This window comes from Piliocolobus tephrosceles, chromosome 19 (genome assembly GCF_002776525.5).
Source record: "Piliocolobus tephrosceles isolate RC106 chromosome 19, ASM277652v3, whole genome shotgun sequence".
Taxonomy (NCBI): Eukaryota; Metazoa; Chordata; class Mammalia; order Primates; family Cercopithecidae; genus Piliocolobus; species Piliocolobus tephrosceles.
In genome coordinates this window covers 40703902-40722437 of record NC_045452.1, presented here as the reverse complement: position 1 = coordinate 40722437, position 18536 = coordinate 40703902, and the positions used below count along the sequence as shown (strand labels likewise).

General features: G+C 44.4%; 1 protein-coding gene across 8 annotated transcripts in view; it reads right to left on the bottom strand.

The window, feature by feature from the left end:
* ERG (ETS transcription factor ERG) overlaps window positions 1-18536 on the bottom strand; it is a 280942-nt gene that overhangs the window by 39701 nt on the left and 222705 nt on the right. For all 8 annotated transcript variants that reach the window (XM_023191587.1, XM_023191601.1, XM_023191595.1 and 5 more), the window contains one exon: window positions 4101-4252. In XM_023191587.1, the coding sequence (XP_023047355.1) occupies window positions 4101-4252 (152 nt within the window). The remainder of the gene's footprint in view (window positions 1-4100; window positions 4253-18536) is intronic.

Sequence of the window (18536 nt, the reverse complement as noted above, 5' to 3'; positions counted from 1 at the left end):
CAGAGGAACACATCTTCCTCCAGACTCGGAATTAATAGCTGGACCGTCTTTTCACATTTGCTTTCTTTTTATCCTGTGGACATTGAATTACCCCTTTCACACTGCCTGATGATCCCTCGAAGCCAAACAACACCTACCTTTTGCAATTCTGCGATATTTAAAAACTGCAATTAAAAATACACACACACACACACATACGCATGCATGCATGTAAACCTCACTCCTGGTTTTATTCTCTCTGTTAAACTCTTATTTTAGTTCATACTCCACATTCCTTTATTTTTAAAAAGTGGATTCTACCATGCTCTTTCTTATGTATCTGTGTGAGCTTTCTTAAATCTGTTCTGAAATAGGAGGCAGTGTAAATATACCAAATGACAATCTACATTTATTCATTAGGGACATTTTCTAGTTGGCACTTTCTTATGGGCTTTTTTTTGACACTTTTTTATGGGCTTCTTGATTAACTCAAGATCATGAGTCTCAAAACTAGGGATGAGGGAATCATTTCTCAAAACTGGATTCCAGGTACCAGAACCCAATCTGAACACGGACAAAGCCTCCCAGCTCCTCTGTGGCTTTATCTCTCAGTCTCCACACAGTACACATTTTCTCATCAGTGTTTATTAGGACCACTGTTATTTCTAGTGTGTAAACACTGGCATGTATTGACAATGGTACAAATGTTTAGGAATAACTAATGGTTTAATTTGTTTTTTCATTCAGCTATCCACATGGTTTGCATTAGTACCAAGCAATGTCTCTAAGTAGTAAGGACTATGTGAACCACTCGGAACCAGGTCTGGATCATTATTTTTGTGTACATGGGGCACTCTGTGCCCCAACTGTGCCTTAGTGAGGTGCCTGGATACCACGGGGCTGGATGCAACAGCTGGTACAGCTGCCTGAGGTCCCGCAACCTCACGGCCACATTGGAAAACTGTCCAGATTGTGCAATGTAGCTCTGTGTGTGTGTGTGTGTGTGCGCGTGTGTGTTCATCTCTCTGTGTGTATGAGCACACATACATGAAGCTTGACCAATAACTGAAAAGACTCACAACTTGCAAAATCAGCCACAACTAGCTCCCTTACAAACACTATTAACAGAATAACTGCCTACGCTGGCATGAAGCAACTGAAGGAAGAAAGAGCTGAAGAGAAGAGTACTTCGCTCAGAAGAAAGGAAACAGCCTTTATATCAAAGCTTAATATAAGCCAATTTGCAGAGCTCTCCTTGCATCCATCCAGCTAACATTTGATGAGCACCTACTATGTATAAAAAAGTCCTGAGTGCTCTGACTTCAGTTGATTCTCTGTTCTCTTCCCCACACAAATATCTCTCTTATTTTCTAAATACTTTCCTTAGTGTAGAAAGACTCAAGTCTGGTCGTACCGAAAAGAATATTTATGATATCAAATCATACTGATGGCCTCACGGAAATACAGCCTCACCAGTTAAAATATGGTACCATGCATTACCTGTTACGTCTGTGATTCAATGAGCAATCACTCAAAGAATCTTCAGTGCAGGCCCCCTCAGATGGATTCTCTCATCTTTGACATCTAAACACTTTGTTTTGTCTCCTTTGAAGAAATTATATTCTTAAATAGGAGGGCAAAGGGTAAGATGGGTTAGGGGGCTTCTTTTGGGTGTCTACTTCACTTTGTTCATGCCCAGCCAGTGTCTGGGCAACACACCCCTGCCCTCCTGCCTCTCCTGCAGGCACATCCCAGCCCTCGAGCTTTTCTTATGTGCCACACACCTGGAATGAGCACCTGGGACATTTGTGTTTCTATTTTTCCCATCCAACAGGAACAGCCCCCTGTTCCGAGGCACAGCAGCCAAGTGAGGCAGTCTCAGGCATACAGCTGCATTGTGAATATCAAACCAAACGCATGGCCTCTGGACCTGTCAACTGCCTTTCAGTAAATACTAAGGACAGTTTCCTTCCTTTCTTAAAGCACACGTGGAATCTACCATCAGTGTCTCCTATAAGTCTTAAAAAAATGCTTTGAAATCAGGCACAACCCCAAAGGATGGTCCCTTTCACACCCCACTGCATTGAACCAGCTTCACATGTTTGCTGAAAGCCACATGGTGACAAATCTAAGGTGAAACCCAGGATATAAATTCAGGCCAGATGTTTTGTGAAGTACCCTGCACTCCTGAACTCTTCTGTCTAGAGGGTGACAGAAGCTCACTGGACGTGATCGGACTCAGATAAAGGGAAAATCACACCATGGAGGGAATCTAATCTGTTGCCATCACACTTCACAGATAGGAATTTAGGTGACCCCAGGAGCAAGGGAGAATTGAGTTTGTGCAGATTTCACCTATGCATGCCCTTGGCTACTTCGGCAACGAGGAGTAACTTGTGCAGTGCAGCTCAGTGGTGAGGCGTCCGTTCATCCGTTCTCCACCTCCCTTAATATTCGCTGAGCACCTCCTAGGTACTGGGCATTGCAACTGGCCCTGGAGATAGGGTGTTTGTGGGGCTTACGTTCTATTCAGGGAGGAGGATAATAAGAAATTTTTTTTTTTTTTTTTTGAGATGGAGTCTTGGCTCACTGCAACCTCTGCCTCCCTGATTCATGCGATTCTCCTGCCTCAGCCTCCCAAGTAGCTGGGATTACGGGCGCCCGCCACCACGTCTGGCTAATGTTTTTGTAGTTTTAGTAGAGATGGGGTTTCGTCATGTTGGCCAGGCTGGTCTTGAACTCCTGACCTCGTGATCCGCCCACCTCGGCCTCCCAAAGTGCTGGGATTACAGGTGTGAGCCATTGCGGCTAGACAATAAGAAAACTTTTATATAAACATGCAATATACTGGCAGATGGGAATGAATGAAATCAAGAAAAATCAGGCCAACAGGAGACTGGCAGTCACAAGTGGAGAGCAATCCTAGATGGAAGTGCTCAGGACCCGCCTCCCTGAGGCCATGACATTGGCCTGGATGCTTGGTGAAGGAAAATGATATGGAACTACCTGGAATCAAGGGTTTCAGTCTGAGCTAACACCACATTCAAATCCCTGAGGCAGGACTGCAGGGTGACCAGATGGCTGAAACTAGTAACAGGAGAGAACCCACAGAAATTGCTGTCAGCAGCTGAGATTTCATCCAATGCCAACAGGTAGGTAAGGCAGACCTGCCTGAGTCCTAATTTGGCCTCTTATTAGCCAAATGCCCTTAGAAAAGTTGGTGGACCTCTCTGAACTTCATCTCCCTCATCAGGGAAATCAAGAGAAAGATGCCCATTTTCTAAAGCATTTATCCAAATGCCTCCTGTAGGGTAAGGGTTCACTGACTGCTGACTGTTGCTGTTCTTACGTTTCTGGTTTTTACGTAGCATGCATCCTCTGAGGAGCTTTAAGTCATTCTTTCTATCACCTTTAGTTTGCTAAATAAGTAAGTTCTTGGCATGTCTTTCAAGTTTGAGATCTATTCCTTCGGGTTGCTTTTGAATTGTTTGTGGTAAAGAGTTACTCTGGTTATTAGAATCTGTATTACAGGCCGGTGATAGCTGGAATTTTAGATGTTTAAGAACATGTAAGACAGTAATATATGACTCCTAAATGTTTATTTTGTCAGATAAGAGAATTTTAAAAACAAACAAGTCTATCATCTATCATAAATAGCACCTCATGAAGGACAGGATATTTGGCACAATAATGTCCAAGAAGGGGCAATTCCTCCCTAGAAAGGTCACCTTCCATAGATACATACACATGTGTGCATATGTGTGTGTGCACAAGCAAGCCTGCATGTCTGCCTGCACATCCTCTTTCTCTGTCTTTCTCCATATGTAGTGTGTGTGTGTATTTTTCTCTACGTGGCAAAATAAAGAGCTGGGGCTACATATTGCTGTCTCACATGTTTTTAAACTCTGAAGTACATAAACAAATGTATTTTTCTCGCTTTGCTGTCGATCCGTGAACACGTCCCCATACATAGACCTCTGCCAGCTCCCATTTACAAGCCCTGCTCTGGACAAAGGAGATGTGATCAATGCCACAGGTGGGGGAGAAGAGCTCCCCGAGGCTCAGCCTGGCCTCGGGGAAGTTGTGATCTGCCGAGGGCAGTGAAGCTGTGGGCACCTGACCTGCTGGCACGATAACTCTGCGTTCGTTCGTGGTCATGTTTGGGGGTGGCATGTGCTTCTCCTCCATGTAGCTGCCATAGTTCATCCCGACGGTATCTGGGCTGCCCACCATCTTCCCGCCTTTGGCCACACTGCATTCATCAGGAGAGTTCCTGGAGGAGAAGAAGAAATGTCCTTCCATTACAACAGCAACCAAAGAGCACGTCTCCAGCAACTTCTCACAATACAGACAGAACCAAAGAAGGGCAAGGCGGAAGAGACTGGGGCAGAAAAGGACAAGTGTGAAAAGCCAAATACAGGTGGGGTGCCGTGACTCACGCCTGTCATCCCAACACTCTGGGATGCCCAGGCGGGCGGATCATGAGGTCAAGAGATTGAGACCATCCTGGCCAACATGGTGAAACTCCGTCTCTACTAAAAATACAAAAATTAGCTGGGCGTGGTGGTGTGCCTGTAGTCCTAGCTACTTGGGAGGCTGAGGCAGGAGAATCTCTTGAAACCGGAAGGTGGAGGTTGCAGTGAGCTGAGATCGTGCCACTGCACTCCAGACTGGTGACAGAGCAAGATTCCATCTCAAAAAAGAAGAAAAAAAGAAAAGCCAAATACAGTGCCTTGCCTTGTGTCCTCCCAAAATGCATATTTTGAAGGCTTAACTTCCAATGTGATGGTATTAGGAGAGAGAGTCTTTGGGAGGTAATTCAGTTTGATGAGGTCATGAGGGTAGAGTCCATGATGGGATTAGTGCTCTTATTAGAAGAGGGAGAGACCAGAGCTCTCTCTCTCTCTCTCTCTCTGCCATGTGAGGGGAGACCAAGAAGGTGGCCAAGCCATCTGCAACCCCAAGGACAGAGACCTCACCAGAGACTGGCCCTACTGGTGCCTGATTTTAGACTTCCAACCTCCAGAAGCATGCAAGCTCGAGTCCCACTGCTTTAGCCAGCCCGTCTGTGGGGCTCTGTGAAGGCAGCCTGCACAGGCTAGGACAGTACCCACACTGGCTAGACTCACAGAACATGCACAAGGGAGGCGGAACTACCACCTGGCTTCTGTTTCTTAAGCACCTCCTCCAGAAACTGTCATGTCAGAACTCCATCTGTGACAACTGACTGGGAACACTTGCAGGGAACAGTGAACTGCTCTTTGTTCTCACGGTGTGACAGTAAACAGGCAGAGCAGACAGATGCTGAGAGGTGGCACCAGGGACACTCGCTGCTCAGCGAGGTTTATCCTGGAACGATGTTCCTTCTCAAAACCTCAGAATGAAATCCTCCTGCTGAATTTCAGATCCCTGCAGCCAATCTTTACATATGGAGCTTTGAAGACTCACAGTGTTCCAGGCTTAGGTGCAGACAGGAAGGGCAGAGAAGGGTGGGGACGACGCTAGGGGAGGCCTCATGGGAGTGGACTCCAGCAGTCCTAGAGGACCCCTGGGAAAGAGATTTGGAAGGAACTGTGTGGTTGCAGAGAGGGGTCAGCTACTGACTACTGACCTTGGGCAACAGGTCACAGGGCTGCTGTTAGTAAGGCAGTCACTGTCATTTGGATAAAGTCAAGTCTACCTTTCTGGAAAAAGAAAAGGAAACCATTTTAAACGGTGAGACGTGAAAGCTACAGGACATAAGTGAAATGGCATCTGATAGGGAAATGCCAAAAAGAAAATCCAGTTTAGGGCTGGGAGCGGTGGCTCATGCCTGTAATCCCAGCATTTTGGGAGTCCGAGGCGGGTGGATCACCTGAGGTCAGGAGTTCAAGACCAGCCTGATCAATATGGACAAACCTCGTCTCTACTAAAAATACAAAATTAGCCAGGCGTGGTGGCACATGTCTTTAATTCCAGCTACTCAGGAGGATGAGGCAGGAGACTCCCTTGAACACGGGAGGTGGAGGTCATGGTGAGCTGAGATCACGCCATTGCATTCCAGCCTGTGCAACAAGAGCGAAACTTGAAAGAAAGAAAGAGAGAGAGAGAGAGAAAGAAAAGAAAGGAAAGAAAGAGTGGGGAGAGAGAGAGAGAGAAAGGGGGGGGGGAGAGAGAGAGGATGGAAGGAAGGAAGGAAGGAAGGAAGGAAAGAAAATCTGGCTTAAGCAGAAAACAGAAAGTACATGTCAGTGCCTTCTTAGATGGCTAACGCATAGATGGCTAACCCAGAGTCACCGTAGCTGAGGAGTATTAATATTCAGGGTCTGTTGTCTAAGGTGGATTTCCAGAAATGCCTCTCAGGCTCTATCCAATGCACGTATTTTTTTTTTTCAAATTCCTTGGAATCGGGGAACCTTCACTCTCTCTGGATTTCAGATTTCTATCCCAGGGTTTCCAGTTGTGGGATCCCCTCCAATGAACCCTCATTTATCTCCTCTACATCTTGTTAGTTGGAGTTCTGCAGGGAACTTGGAGAATCAAAAATCTACGGGCTTGGCATGGATGTGAACTTCAAGTCTAAGGAGGTCGACACCACCTGAGGCAGGAGAGCATTTTCTGAGTGGGGTGAGATGGAGCGGGTCATTCCACACCTGAAAGTCATAGCTGGGATGTGGACAGGAAGGGAAAGTGTTTGTTCAGCATCTGGGAACTTGAAAATACAGGTTTGTTCTCAGCATCACTTACAAATGTGTCTGAAGCCTATGGAGGGTTCTTAGGTGTTGGCAGTGAAGAGGGTGAGCCGAGACTGCCACATGAGGATGGAGGTTAGAGTCAGGGTCATGCAGGACTCAGGCCCTACCACAGGCCTGGAATGCACAGCCCTGCCTGATGGCATCCTCACAGCTGTGCTAACATGAAGGCAATTTTAAAATAATAATAGTCTGAGTTCCCATGAAGTAGATCCTGAATATTTCCACCGCTGCCTACACATGCATTATTTCCTCTTGATGCTATTTTTCCTGGCTTCACACATTTATCTCTAAACGACCCATCCTAATATCAAAACACAGAGTGTCTTCACTTGAGACTGAGTTTCCTATTCCTCTGGAAAATTCCATCAGTTGAGTAGACTGTATATGTTTTGGTATATTTGTCTCAAGGAGAGAAGTTACTAGGGAAGAGAAGTTAGAGGGATTAGGTTGTTTAGGATAAAGACTTTACCCAGATGATGTGAGTAACTCAAGGAACAACTATAAAATCTAGACAACCTTTGTTCAGATTCAGTCATTCACTCATCCGTTTAGACAACTGTTATTAAGTGCCTGCTGTATACCAGGCCCCATTAACTCTTTCTTTTCCAACAATGCAGTTAACCATTTGAAAAGTAAAAGATCAAAGAGATGTATAAAACTATAGAAACAGGCCAGGTGCAGTGGCTCACGCCTGTAATCCCAGCACTTTGGGAGGCCGAGGTGGGCGGATCACCTGAGGTTGGGAGTTTGAGACCAGCCTGACCAACACGGGGAAACCCTGTCTCTACTTAAAAAAAAAAAATTAGCCGGGCTTGGTGGCGCATGCCTGTAATCACAGCTACTCGGGAGGCTGAGACAGGAGAATCGCTTGAACCAGGGAGGTAGAGGTTGCTGTGAGCCGAGACTGTGCCATTGCACTCCAGCCTGGGCAACAAGAGCAAGACTCCATGTCAAAAAAAAAAAAAAATTATAGAAATAGGGGACATTGCAGATTTTGAACCCTTCAGACCAACCCCTTTTTCATTTTCTTTTAGTTCTTTATAGTTTAATTTTCATATCTGAGGACAAGAACTCTAGGCATAGATCACAAGGGTTTCCCTATGACATTAAAGTAGATCCTTCAGGCCACTTGCGGCAGCTCATGCCTGTAATCTCAGCACTTTGGGAGGCTGAGACAGGCAGATCACTTGAGGCTGGGTGTTCAAGACCAGCCTGGCCAACATGGTGAAATCCTGTCTCTACTAAAAATACGAAAATGTCACCAGGCATGGTGGCGCATGCCTGCAACCCCAGCTACTCAGGAGGCTGAGGTGGGAGGATCACCTGAGCTCAGGAGGTGGAGGTTGCAGTGAGCCAAGATTGTGCCACTGCACTCCAGCATGGGCAACAGAGCAAGATTCTGCCAAACAAACAAAAAAATCCTTCATCAAATCTGGATATGATGAACCATTAAAATGCATTTTGTGACAGCTTTCTAAAAATATGAGTAAATATTTAAAATGGGGTCAATGGTCAGTAAAGCTACTCTGTTTTCATTTCGCAACAACAACATCCAATTCATCTCATTAGATTTTCCCATCCCAGCTTTCATTGTGGAAAACGGCAGAACGAGGACATCAGATCCCATTTTCAAAACCTGCACCTTTAGGATAATGTTTTTAAACTCTTTTTTTCCACTGCATTTTGTTTTAGCTTAGAGAAAGATAGAGTAGAGCCACTTTTTATTATTATTATTATTTCAAGTGTTTTTTTGTAATAACTCTGAGGGACCTCCAACCCCAAAGTGAGGAAATGGTAACGCCACAGGGTCACTGAAGCGCTAGACTCCAACCGGGTATTCAACAAATATCGGTGAAGCAGGCCCCAGTTGTTGTACTCACTTTTTAGTCTTTTTCCCTTGTTAGTTCTCTTACAACTTTTTTTCCTTTTTATCTTCTTCTTATTATTATTTTTTGAGACGGAGTCTTGCTCTGTCGCCCAGGCTTGAGTGTAGGGGCGCAATCTCAGCTCACTGCAACCTCTGCCTCCTGAGTTCAAGCGATTCTCCTGCCTCAGCCTCCTGAGTAGCTGGGATTACAGGTGCCTGCCACTACGCCTGGCGAAGTTTTGTATTTTTAGTAGAGATGGGGTTTCATCATGTTGGCCAGGTTGGTCTCGAACTCCTAGACCTACGGTGATCCTCCTGCCTCGGTTTCCCAAGGTGCTGGCATTACAGGCATGAGCCACGGAGCCCAGCCTTCTCTTGCAAAGTTTAACAGCAAAAGAGCAGCCTTAACGTGTTTGGGATCTGTTCTGGGAGCTTAATAGCTATCAATCTTCACCACAGCGAACTGTGTTGCTGGCATCGTCTCCACTTTCCAGAGGTGTGAACTGAGTACTCAAAACACAAGGGGCTGGCTCCAGGACTCACAGCCAGGAGGAGGTAGAATGAGACTTCAGTGCGGGTGGCCCCAACTCTCCATCCCTGCTTCTTGACCCTGAACAGAATGACTCCACAAAGTAAAGGCAAGACAATGTCCTCTAAAAGGTAACTAGATCTTATTTCAGGAAGGCATCGGGAGTCCCTGACTCATACACTACTCTGGTTTAAGGTATACACTGAAGCACTCATCCTGACACACTGTCCTACCCTGGGACTCTTCCCTGAAGAGCATGTATATGACACAAGCAGGGCACACATATGAGATGCAAATAAGAGGGGTGATTCCTGGAAAAGAAAAGAATTTTCAAAGATATCTGCTTTACTTAAGAAAAGGACGCCAGGCATAGTGACTCACACCTATAATTTTGGCATTTTGGAAGGTCAAGATAGGTGAATTGTTTTAGCTTAGGAGTTCAAGACCAGCCTGGGCAACATGAAATATGTATTTACAAAAAATACAAAAATTAGCTGGGCATGGAGGCGCACCTGTAGTCCCAGTTACTCAGGAGGCTGAGGTGGGAGGATCACCTGAGCCTGTGGAGGTTGAGACTGCAGTGAGCCGAGATCACGCTACTGCACTGTGGCCTGGACAACAGAGCAAGACCCTGTCTCGAAAAAAAAAAAAGAGAGAGAGAACAAAAGAAAAGCAAATTTTACCACATTTCAGAGAACTGCAAAGTGTTACTCACTATAAATACATTTTTGGCTCTGTGCCCAGGTGTGATAAGAAAAGACCCACACTGCACAAATGTGTGTCTTGATTACTCCACTGCAGCCCCACCTTCACCGGGCATTCAGAGGCTCACACATCACCAGGGAAAAAGTTCCCACAAACCGCTTCGTATGTCACCTGCACCAAGCGCTGCCCAGCATAGAGGACCATGTGTTCTCCATCCTCAGATTTGGAGGTTCAATGCATTGTTTCATTGTGCACATGGCAAAGAGCATGCTGTGCAGGGAATGAACAGTCCTGAAGTAGGACAGTGTGTCAGGGTGAGTGCTGCAATGTACACTTTAAACCAGAGTAGTGTACGGGTCAGGGAGTCCCTGATGCCTTCCTGAAATGAAGATCTAGTTACTTTTAAGCATATACATACTTTCAAACATACACATACAAACCTTTTAAACATACACATACTTGCATATGTGTGTTGCAGCAGTTCCTGAGAATATTCTCAGGCTATTCAGCAGGTGCCCGTCAAACAGATAATCATCTAGTAAATATTAAATGTATCTATCTTATTGTTTGGGGTAGAAATTTCTTTATTGCAAATAAGCGTTGTTCAAGATATTGCTCTCAGAGACTCCTTTGAGGACAAATGAAAATCATTTTGTCTTTTTAGAAAATTTCAATAGTTTGGGGGGAACAGCTGGTGTCTGGTTACATGAATAAGTTCTTTAATGGTGATTTCTGAGATTTTTGTGCACCCATCACCCAAGCAGTAAACACTGTACCCAATGTAGTCTTTTCTCCCTCACCGACTCCCACCCTTCCCCCAGAGTCCCCAAAGGGCATTGTATCATTCTTATGCCTTTGTGTCCTCATAGCTTAGCTCCTACTTATAAGTGAGAACATACGATATTTGGTTTTCCATTCCTGAGTTACTTCAGTTAGAGCAATGGTCTCCAACTCCATCCAAGCTGCTGCAAACACCATTATTTTGTTCCTTTTCATGGGTGCATAGTATTCCATGGTATGTATATATGTATACATATATGTATATACACACACATACACATATATGCAAACACATATATATATATATACACATACACACACACGCGCATACACACACACACCACATATTCTTTATCCACTCATTGGTTGATGGGCATTTAGGCTGGTTCCACATTTTTGCAATTGTGAATTGTGCTGCTATAAACTTGCATGTGCAAGTGCCTTTTTCATTTGCTCTGGGTAGATAACCAGTGGTGGGACTGCTGGATGAAATGGTAGTTTTACTTCTAGTTTTCCATACTATTTTCCATAGTGGTTGTACTAGTTTCCATACTGTTTTCCACAGTGGTTGTGCTAGTTTACTTTCCCATTGGGAATGTAAAAGTGTTCCCTTTTCACTATATCCATGCCAACATCTGTTTTTTTTTATTTTTAATTATGGCCATTCTTGCAGGAGTAAAATGGTATCACACTGTGGTCTTGATTTGCATTTCCCTGATAACAAGTGATGTTGAGCGTTTTTTTCATGTTTGCTGGCCATTTGTGTATCTTCTTTTGAGAATTGTCTATTCATGTTCTTAACCCATTTTTTGATGGAATTATTTATTTTTTTCTTGCCGATTTGTTTGAGTTCCTTGTCGATTCTGGATATTAGTCCTTTGTCAAACGTATAGTCTGCAAATATTTTCTCCCACTCTGTGGGTTGTCTGTTTGCTGATTATTTCTTTTGCTGTGAAGAAACTTTGGTTTAACTAAGTCCCATCTATTTATCTTTGTTTTTGTTGCATTTGCTTTTGGATTATTGGTCATGAACTGTTACTCTCAAATTCACATTTTCAGTTCTGGGTTCTATTTGTCACCCACACAACATTACTCTTGATAGTCCTGTGCAATATGTGGCATCAACAAGAGAAAACAGGAGCTGGGAGGACAGATACTTCCCTCTGCTCACAGCAGGAGAAAGTCCATGTTAGCCAGGGGTCCCCAAGATGGGAGGGCTGGTTCAGGATTCTGAGAAAGAATTAGACAATGGCCCAGTGGCTGGGGTATTAAAAAGTGAGCCATGACACTTCACAACTCCCTGGCAACACCCTTGGGGCCACATAGTCTCAAACTCCTGAGCTCAAGCGATCCTCCTGGTTCAGCCTCCCTCTAAATAGCTGGGACTACAGGCCACACTCCCTGAGAAATGTAACCTTTGCAGCAATCTCACACTTTTCCATGGCATTTGGTCATAACTGTGGTCACTCACAGGAACATAGAAATAGTGTAAGAAGACATCGAACCTTTGTGATGGAAATAAAAATACTGGAGATGTGCCCAATGAAACTGGCTTGTCGAGCTTCAAACAATAATCTCTCTTAAATAGCAGTTGAAGAATTAAGTTCTAATCATTTAAAATAATGAGCACTGACTTCTTAAAACATACTAGCATTCTGAATTAATGATAAAAGGACATGGCAAAGAATATCAAATACATTGGAAATTTTGTTAAATTTGAATTAAGGAGAGAAGACAGACACGTTGCTAAGCCCAGTTGGGTTCTCACAGGGTTACTGAATCAGAGGGCTGGAAGAAGCACCGTTTCCAAGCCCCTGGGCATGACCGTCTGGAAACCACTTGGATGAACAAGAGTTTAGCTTCGTTAACAGTTTTTTAGGGAGGGGCTTCGTAATTTTCCTCTGCAACTCCAGAGTTCTATTTATAAATATGTAGAGTGGTTTTAAGTATACGTTATTCCTCTACCTGTGTGTAAGCTATGTGAAGTTTGAGGTGGGTTATAAAAATGCATATAAGACAAAATGATAACATCAATAATTAACAGAATAAAAATGAGTGGAAAACAAGGACCAAAAAGGACTTAAGAGATAAAAGCAGCCCACTGAGTAAGCTTACTATTTATCCTGCTGAGGTAGGATATCAATTCAGCTCCGAGCTTTCTACTCGCCAAAGCAAAGATGGAAGTGCATCTGATGACAAGGTTTGAAGTATTAGTAAACTACATACAAACCAGTTATTCAGCAGAAATAAAGCTCTCCCTGGGCTAAGCTTTGAGAGTTTTTCTCAGGGCTTCTCACGAAGAAAACTGGGCTATGCGGTAAACAATATCGTTCCCAACATCTCATAATACATCTAAGATCGTCCCGCACAGTGCAAGGAGGAGCTGGTGGCAGAGCAGGACACTCCCTGTATACAGTGGTCCCATGCTGCATCCACAGAGGTCTGGAGACGGCATGTCCCCAGCCTATCCTCCACACTGGCTGCTATTGGAAAGATCAGACCTGTCAGAGAAGTCAGTGCAAAAACATGAAAAAAATCAGTAATTAAAAAATGAAAAAACCTTGAGAGATGCAGTGTTACATATGTCTCTAGTTCCGTAACTCCCAAATTTCTAGATTTTACTTATTTTACTGTTTCTTAAGAGACACGGTCTTGCTCTGTCACGCAGGCTGGAGTACAGTGGTATGACTGCAGCTCACTGCGGTCTCAAACTCCTGGGCTCAAGCGATCCTCTTGTCTCAGCCTCCCAAATAGCCGGGACTATGCACACGCGCCGCTATACCCGTTTGTTTTTCAATTGTATAGATGGGGTCTCACTATGTTACCCAGGCTGGCCTCTAACTCCTGTCCTCAAGCAATCCTCCCACCTCAGCCTCCCCAAGCACTGGGATTGCAGGCATGAGCTGCTGCACTGAAACCCCTACTTTCTAGATTTTAAATTCAAATTTACCAACATTAAATAGGGTCATGCTTATGTCTCCAAGAGCACCAAAGCATTGTGGGTAAAAAAATCTTTCCAGGCCTCAGTTGGTTAATCTTCCAACCAGTATTTCACTGTTGACTAACGATGAGCATGGCTCCAGACTCTTTTCATGTGTTTACGTTTTAATAAACATATGGATAAAGCATTTAACATAGTGCCTGGCACATGACCACGCCAGGTGTCAGCTGTTGCTGTCAGTTCATTTCATCTGCACATCTCCATGACAGAAATACTTGAAAGCAGGAGCCTTATTACAGATGAAGCACAGAGAGGTTGGATAGCTTGCCCAAGATCACACAGCCAATAGGGAAAGAATTGGGATTTGACCCTAGATAGTCAAGGTCTCAACTCCAAGTACTTCACTGCCCCACTCTGTACCATTGCTTGGTAAATCCATGTGAGGAGTCTTTCACAGACCTAAAGCACCACTGAGTGGACCCTCAGAAAACTTAATTTCATCACTATTAAGTATTCTAAAAGAACATCTTCAGACTGGCCCTGAAGACAGCCATGGGTGAGGGTTACAGATGTGAGCTGAGCAGGGCAGCCACGAAGGAGCAAGGCAGGGCCCCGTGGAAGACTTGGAAGGTGGCAATGTTTATGTGGAGATATAAATAGGTTTTGATAAGTTTGGTCTAAAAGAAATAGTCATCTCAATTTGCAGGTAAGCATTCTATGCTTCTCCCCAAAACTTCACTGATGTGCCCAGCAGGGTGCATGTTTTACACAGATGATGGGCAAACATTCCTAAGTGCAAAAGGAAACCAGACAAAAAGTCCCCATGATGAACGAGCCGAGTGGGAGTGCATCTGACTCTGACTGCAGGCCCAAAAAGATGGAGGTGAAGACCAGGACAGGAGCTGGAAGTAGTCAATCTAATTTTTTAAGATTAAATAAAATAAGTCCAAGATGAAAGCCTCCTTGAGCTATCACCATACATAATATCCCTTAAAAAAAAAAAAAAAAAAAAAAAGCAGGGTTTGGGGTGGGGACTAATATTCCTGAAAAAGCATACTGAGAAATGTAAAATTTGGTCTTTAGTCTTTGAAAAACAAAATAAACTTGGCATCTGACTTTGGTTTTCTCACATCAGAGTCTACTTACGGCGAGGCAGTTTCCGTCATGGAAAGAACCCGCAATGAAATGGCACAGCCGTGGCCATTAGCTTGACAAGCATGGAGCCTCAGCCCTTGTGGGTGTGAATGGGCCTCATTTATCCAAGAACGGCACTGAATATATCCCAGGGGGACAGCCCCAAGCTTGCTGGCCACATTAAATCTGATTCACCCTCACTTCAGAACACTTAGCAGGGGCCCACTCCTTGGAGAAAGTCCAAGGCAAGTCAGAATGTAATTGCGGAAATCAATACATCTTCTTCTTTGAGTCAGTGGAGGTAAACCCGCTAATCCTGTCGCAAATCTACCTGTTCTCCTACAGCCATCCTCCTTCCTAATCCTCTGAATTCCTCTTGCACCTGGACACGCCTTTTCAGCCCCTTGTTCTCCGTCACATGCTGGTGAAGTGTCCCTGAACTTCACTTCCAAAGCTTTCTCCCTCCTGCTACCAGAGTCCTCTCCCCCAAACAGAAATGCAAGCTGGCCATGTCCAACCTAATCCCCGTCACAGTCCGGAGCCCCTCCCTAGATTCTCCTCAGTGATCTGGCTCTGGGGCCCCTCAAGTCAGTCATTTGTTTAGCAAATATCTGTGAAGCATCTTTCTAGGCCAAGCACTGTCCCAGGTGCTGGGGTTATATCAGTGTCTCTATTATAAAGGGGCTGGCATTTGAGTGGCCAAAGCCCCTCTCCCCAACTCCATGCGCTCTGTGCTCAAAGACCACATTCTACATCACCCTCTAGTCTCTTCCCTTTGGGCCTTCACTTTTGCTACTCCCTCTGCCTTCAAGGCCCTGCCTATGACCACCTGATACCTGCGCTATTCACTTGTTCACCACCTGGCACCTGCTCTATTCACCTGTCCGTGCTCACCTCAGGGGTCTCTACAAGCCTTTCCCCGGCCTGCAGAGAGAGAAATGTCTCCTTTCCACTTCCACCGTTCTCTGTATTTTCTCAGTGTCTGCAGGATGAGTGAGTACCTTTGTGAATGAATCTTCCATTTAAATATTGAGCTTCTTATCTTATACCTGCAGTGCAAGAGAAAGCCCCTCATGTTGGGATCAGAAAACCAATGTTGACCTTGGTTGACCTTAGATGAGTCACCTAACCTTTCGAGGTTCCACTCCTTCATTCATAAAAATGAATGAACGCTTTCTTGAGGTTGCTGTGAGGACATCCCTGAGATGATGCCTGTGAAGAAAGTCTGCAAGCTGTGAAGCACTATACAAATTAACACAGCATGCGCACGCCTGTGCATGTGCGTATGTGGGTGTAAATGTGAGGCTTTTTGTTCTTGGCAACTGTTCTTAATTGTACCTCGGTAAACTCTTATGTAGGTCAGCAAGCTAAGGTTTACTATTGTGCAGTGTTCAGCATGCAACTGTTTTCTGGAATGTCACTGTGTTTCTGAATGTTCCTTTTGGTTTATTAGGTTAGTTCACATTAAGAAGAACTTGGTGAGGAAGCCACATGGAAGAACTGGAAAGGCTTTCTTTGGCAGCTCTACCCTTAGAGGGCAAAGAGGTCAGTTCTGCGAGAGAACCCCCACAAAAAGCCTGGCCCGGAACAAGCATTCCAGGCCTGTCTCAAGTCTGAACACAAATAAATCCCTCCTCAGGTGGTTTTCTTCATAAGGATCCTCAAAGCACATACTTAGTCCTAATCGACTGAACAAGCTCCTAATCAAGTTTCATAGTGTGAATCGAGGTCAGTCACCACAAAAGGTATTTTTAGGACCCCAGACAAGGAGGGGATTGTCTGGAGCGCTGCAGGGTAATTTGTGGGTCTGTTTTATTTCTGAATCAGAGGCAGTGGAAAAGCTGTTTCAGACCCCATGGCTGGAGCAGCGGGTGGAGCTCAGCAGTGATTCATGTAGAACTCCGGGCTCAAACTGAAACCGTAGATGTTTGTCTTCACAGCTGTGTGTTATTTTTACCCTTACTAAATATTCTCTCTTACACCTGGAATTTCAGCCTCTTCCCAACAGTCCTGTGCCTTCCCCCTTCTCTGAAGCAACTGAAGACAAAATTAATTAAAAAGTCACCACCAGCTCACCAACAGTTAGTTCTTTGTCCCCTTAAAGGGGCTCGATGTTTCCCTGAGACAGTTTCATTATTTAAGTTTATATTTCTCTTTATAGCCAAAAACGAATGTCAGCAAGACTGTGCTGCTTTTAGATCTTGAAAACTGGAGGGAAATGCACCATTTTGGGATTCGTCATTTGAACATAAAATGTTCTGTAGCATAAGATCTCTACAAGTAGTTACATGACAAAGATCAGATATGACGTCTTTTCTATCTTGCGCATGTCTTTTAATTTGTCTGAAAGGCTCCTTTTTCAGAGAAGAAAGGATTGAGCCCAATAGCCAATATGGTGCTTCAGGTTTTTATTTTTATAACAGGCCAGGTGAATCCTGGTTAATCAAAACAATTTTTCTTTCTTTTTTTTCTTTTTTGAGACGGAGTCTTGCTCAGTTGCCCAGGCTGGAGTGCAGTGGTGCAATCTCGGCTCACTGCAAGCTCCGCCTCCTGGGTTCACACCATTCTCCTGCCTCAGCCTCCCAAGTAGCTGGGACTACAGGCGCCCGCCACTACGCCCGGCTAGTTCTTTTGTATGTTTAGTAGAGATGGGGTTTTATCGTGTTAGCCAGGATGGTTTTTTTTTTTTTTTTTTTTTTTTTGAGATGGAGTTTCGCTCTTGTTGCCCAGGCTGGAGTGCAGTGGCACGATCTCAGCTCACTGCAACCTCTGCCCCCACTGGGTTCAAGCGATCCTCTTGTCTCAGCCTCACAGGTAGCTGGGATTATAAGCATCTGGCTAATTTTTTAAATATATATATTTTTAGTAGAGGTAGGGTTTCAGCATGTTGGCCAAGCTGGCCTTGAACTCTTGACCCACCTACTATTTTTAAAATGTGATTTTGTTTGGAAACACCTGGTGAGGTTAATGTAAAGGTGAGTGCAGGTGAACTAACCTGATGTGATAAAATAAGATGGTAGTAAATATTTTTAAAATGTGTAATATATACAAAAAATCAAAATGCAGTTGGCCCTTGGATTTGATGCTTCTTGTCACTGCTTGTCTGACATGTGGAGTGAAGCTTGCTATCCCTGTCAATGCAGGAAAGAAGTTCAGCTTCTTCTACAAAGCCGTGAGGGAGTGAAGAAGAGTCCAGGCCTGTGGCCAAATGGCCAACTTTTACTTTCACTTTCAACTTTCACTTGAGCAAGTGACGAAAACTTTTGGAAACTCAGTGGTCATCTGTAAATGGGAATAATCATAGTAATGTCATCTCCTAGATGTTTGAGAAAACTGGACAATATGTTGTATATCAAAATCTATTAATAAATCATGTGTGTTGTAAAAATATGGGTATTATCCCTTTCAGGCTCTTTCCCTCCCACCCAGGTAGAGTTGATTGCACCCTCATCCCTATTATTGCTGGGCCCTGAACATCGCTCTGTACTGAATGTGTCTCACGATCTCACAGAATCTTTTTCACCTTTGGTAGACCATGAGCTTCTCTTAGTTTCTTTTTATCTTTCTCTCTCTCGCTCTCTCTTTTTTTTTTTTGTTTAGACAGAGTCTTGTTCTGTCACCCAGGCTAGAGTACAGTGCCATGATCTCAGCTCATTGCAACCTCTGCCTCCCAAGTTCAAGTGATCCTCCTGTCTCAGCCTCCTGAGTAGCTGGGACTACAGGCGCCTGCCACCATGCCCAGCTAATTTTTGTATTTTTTGTAGAGATGGGGTTTCACCATCTTGGCCAGGCTGGTCTCGAACTCCTGACCTCAAGTGTTCTGCCCACCTCAGCATCCCAAAGGGCTGGGATTACAAGTGTGAGCCA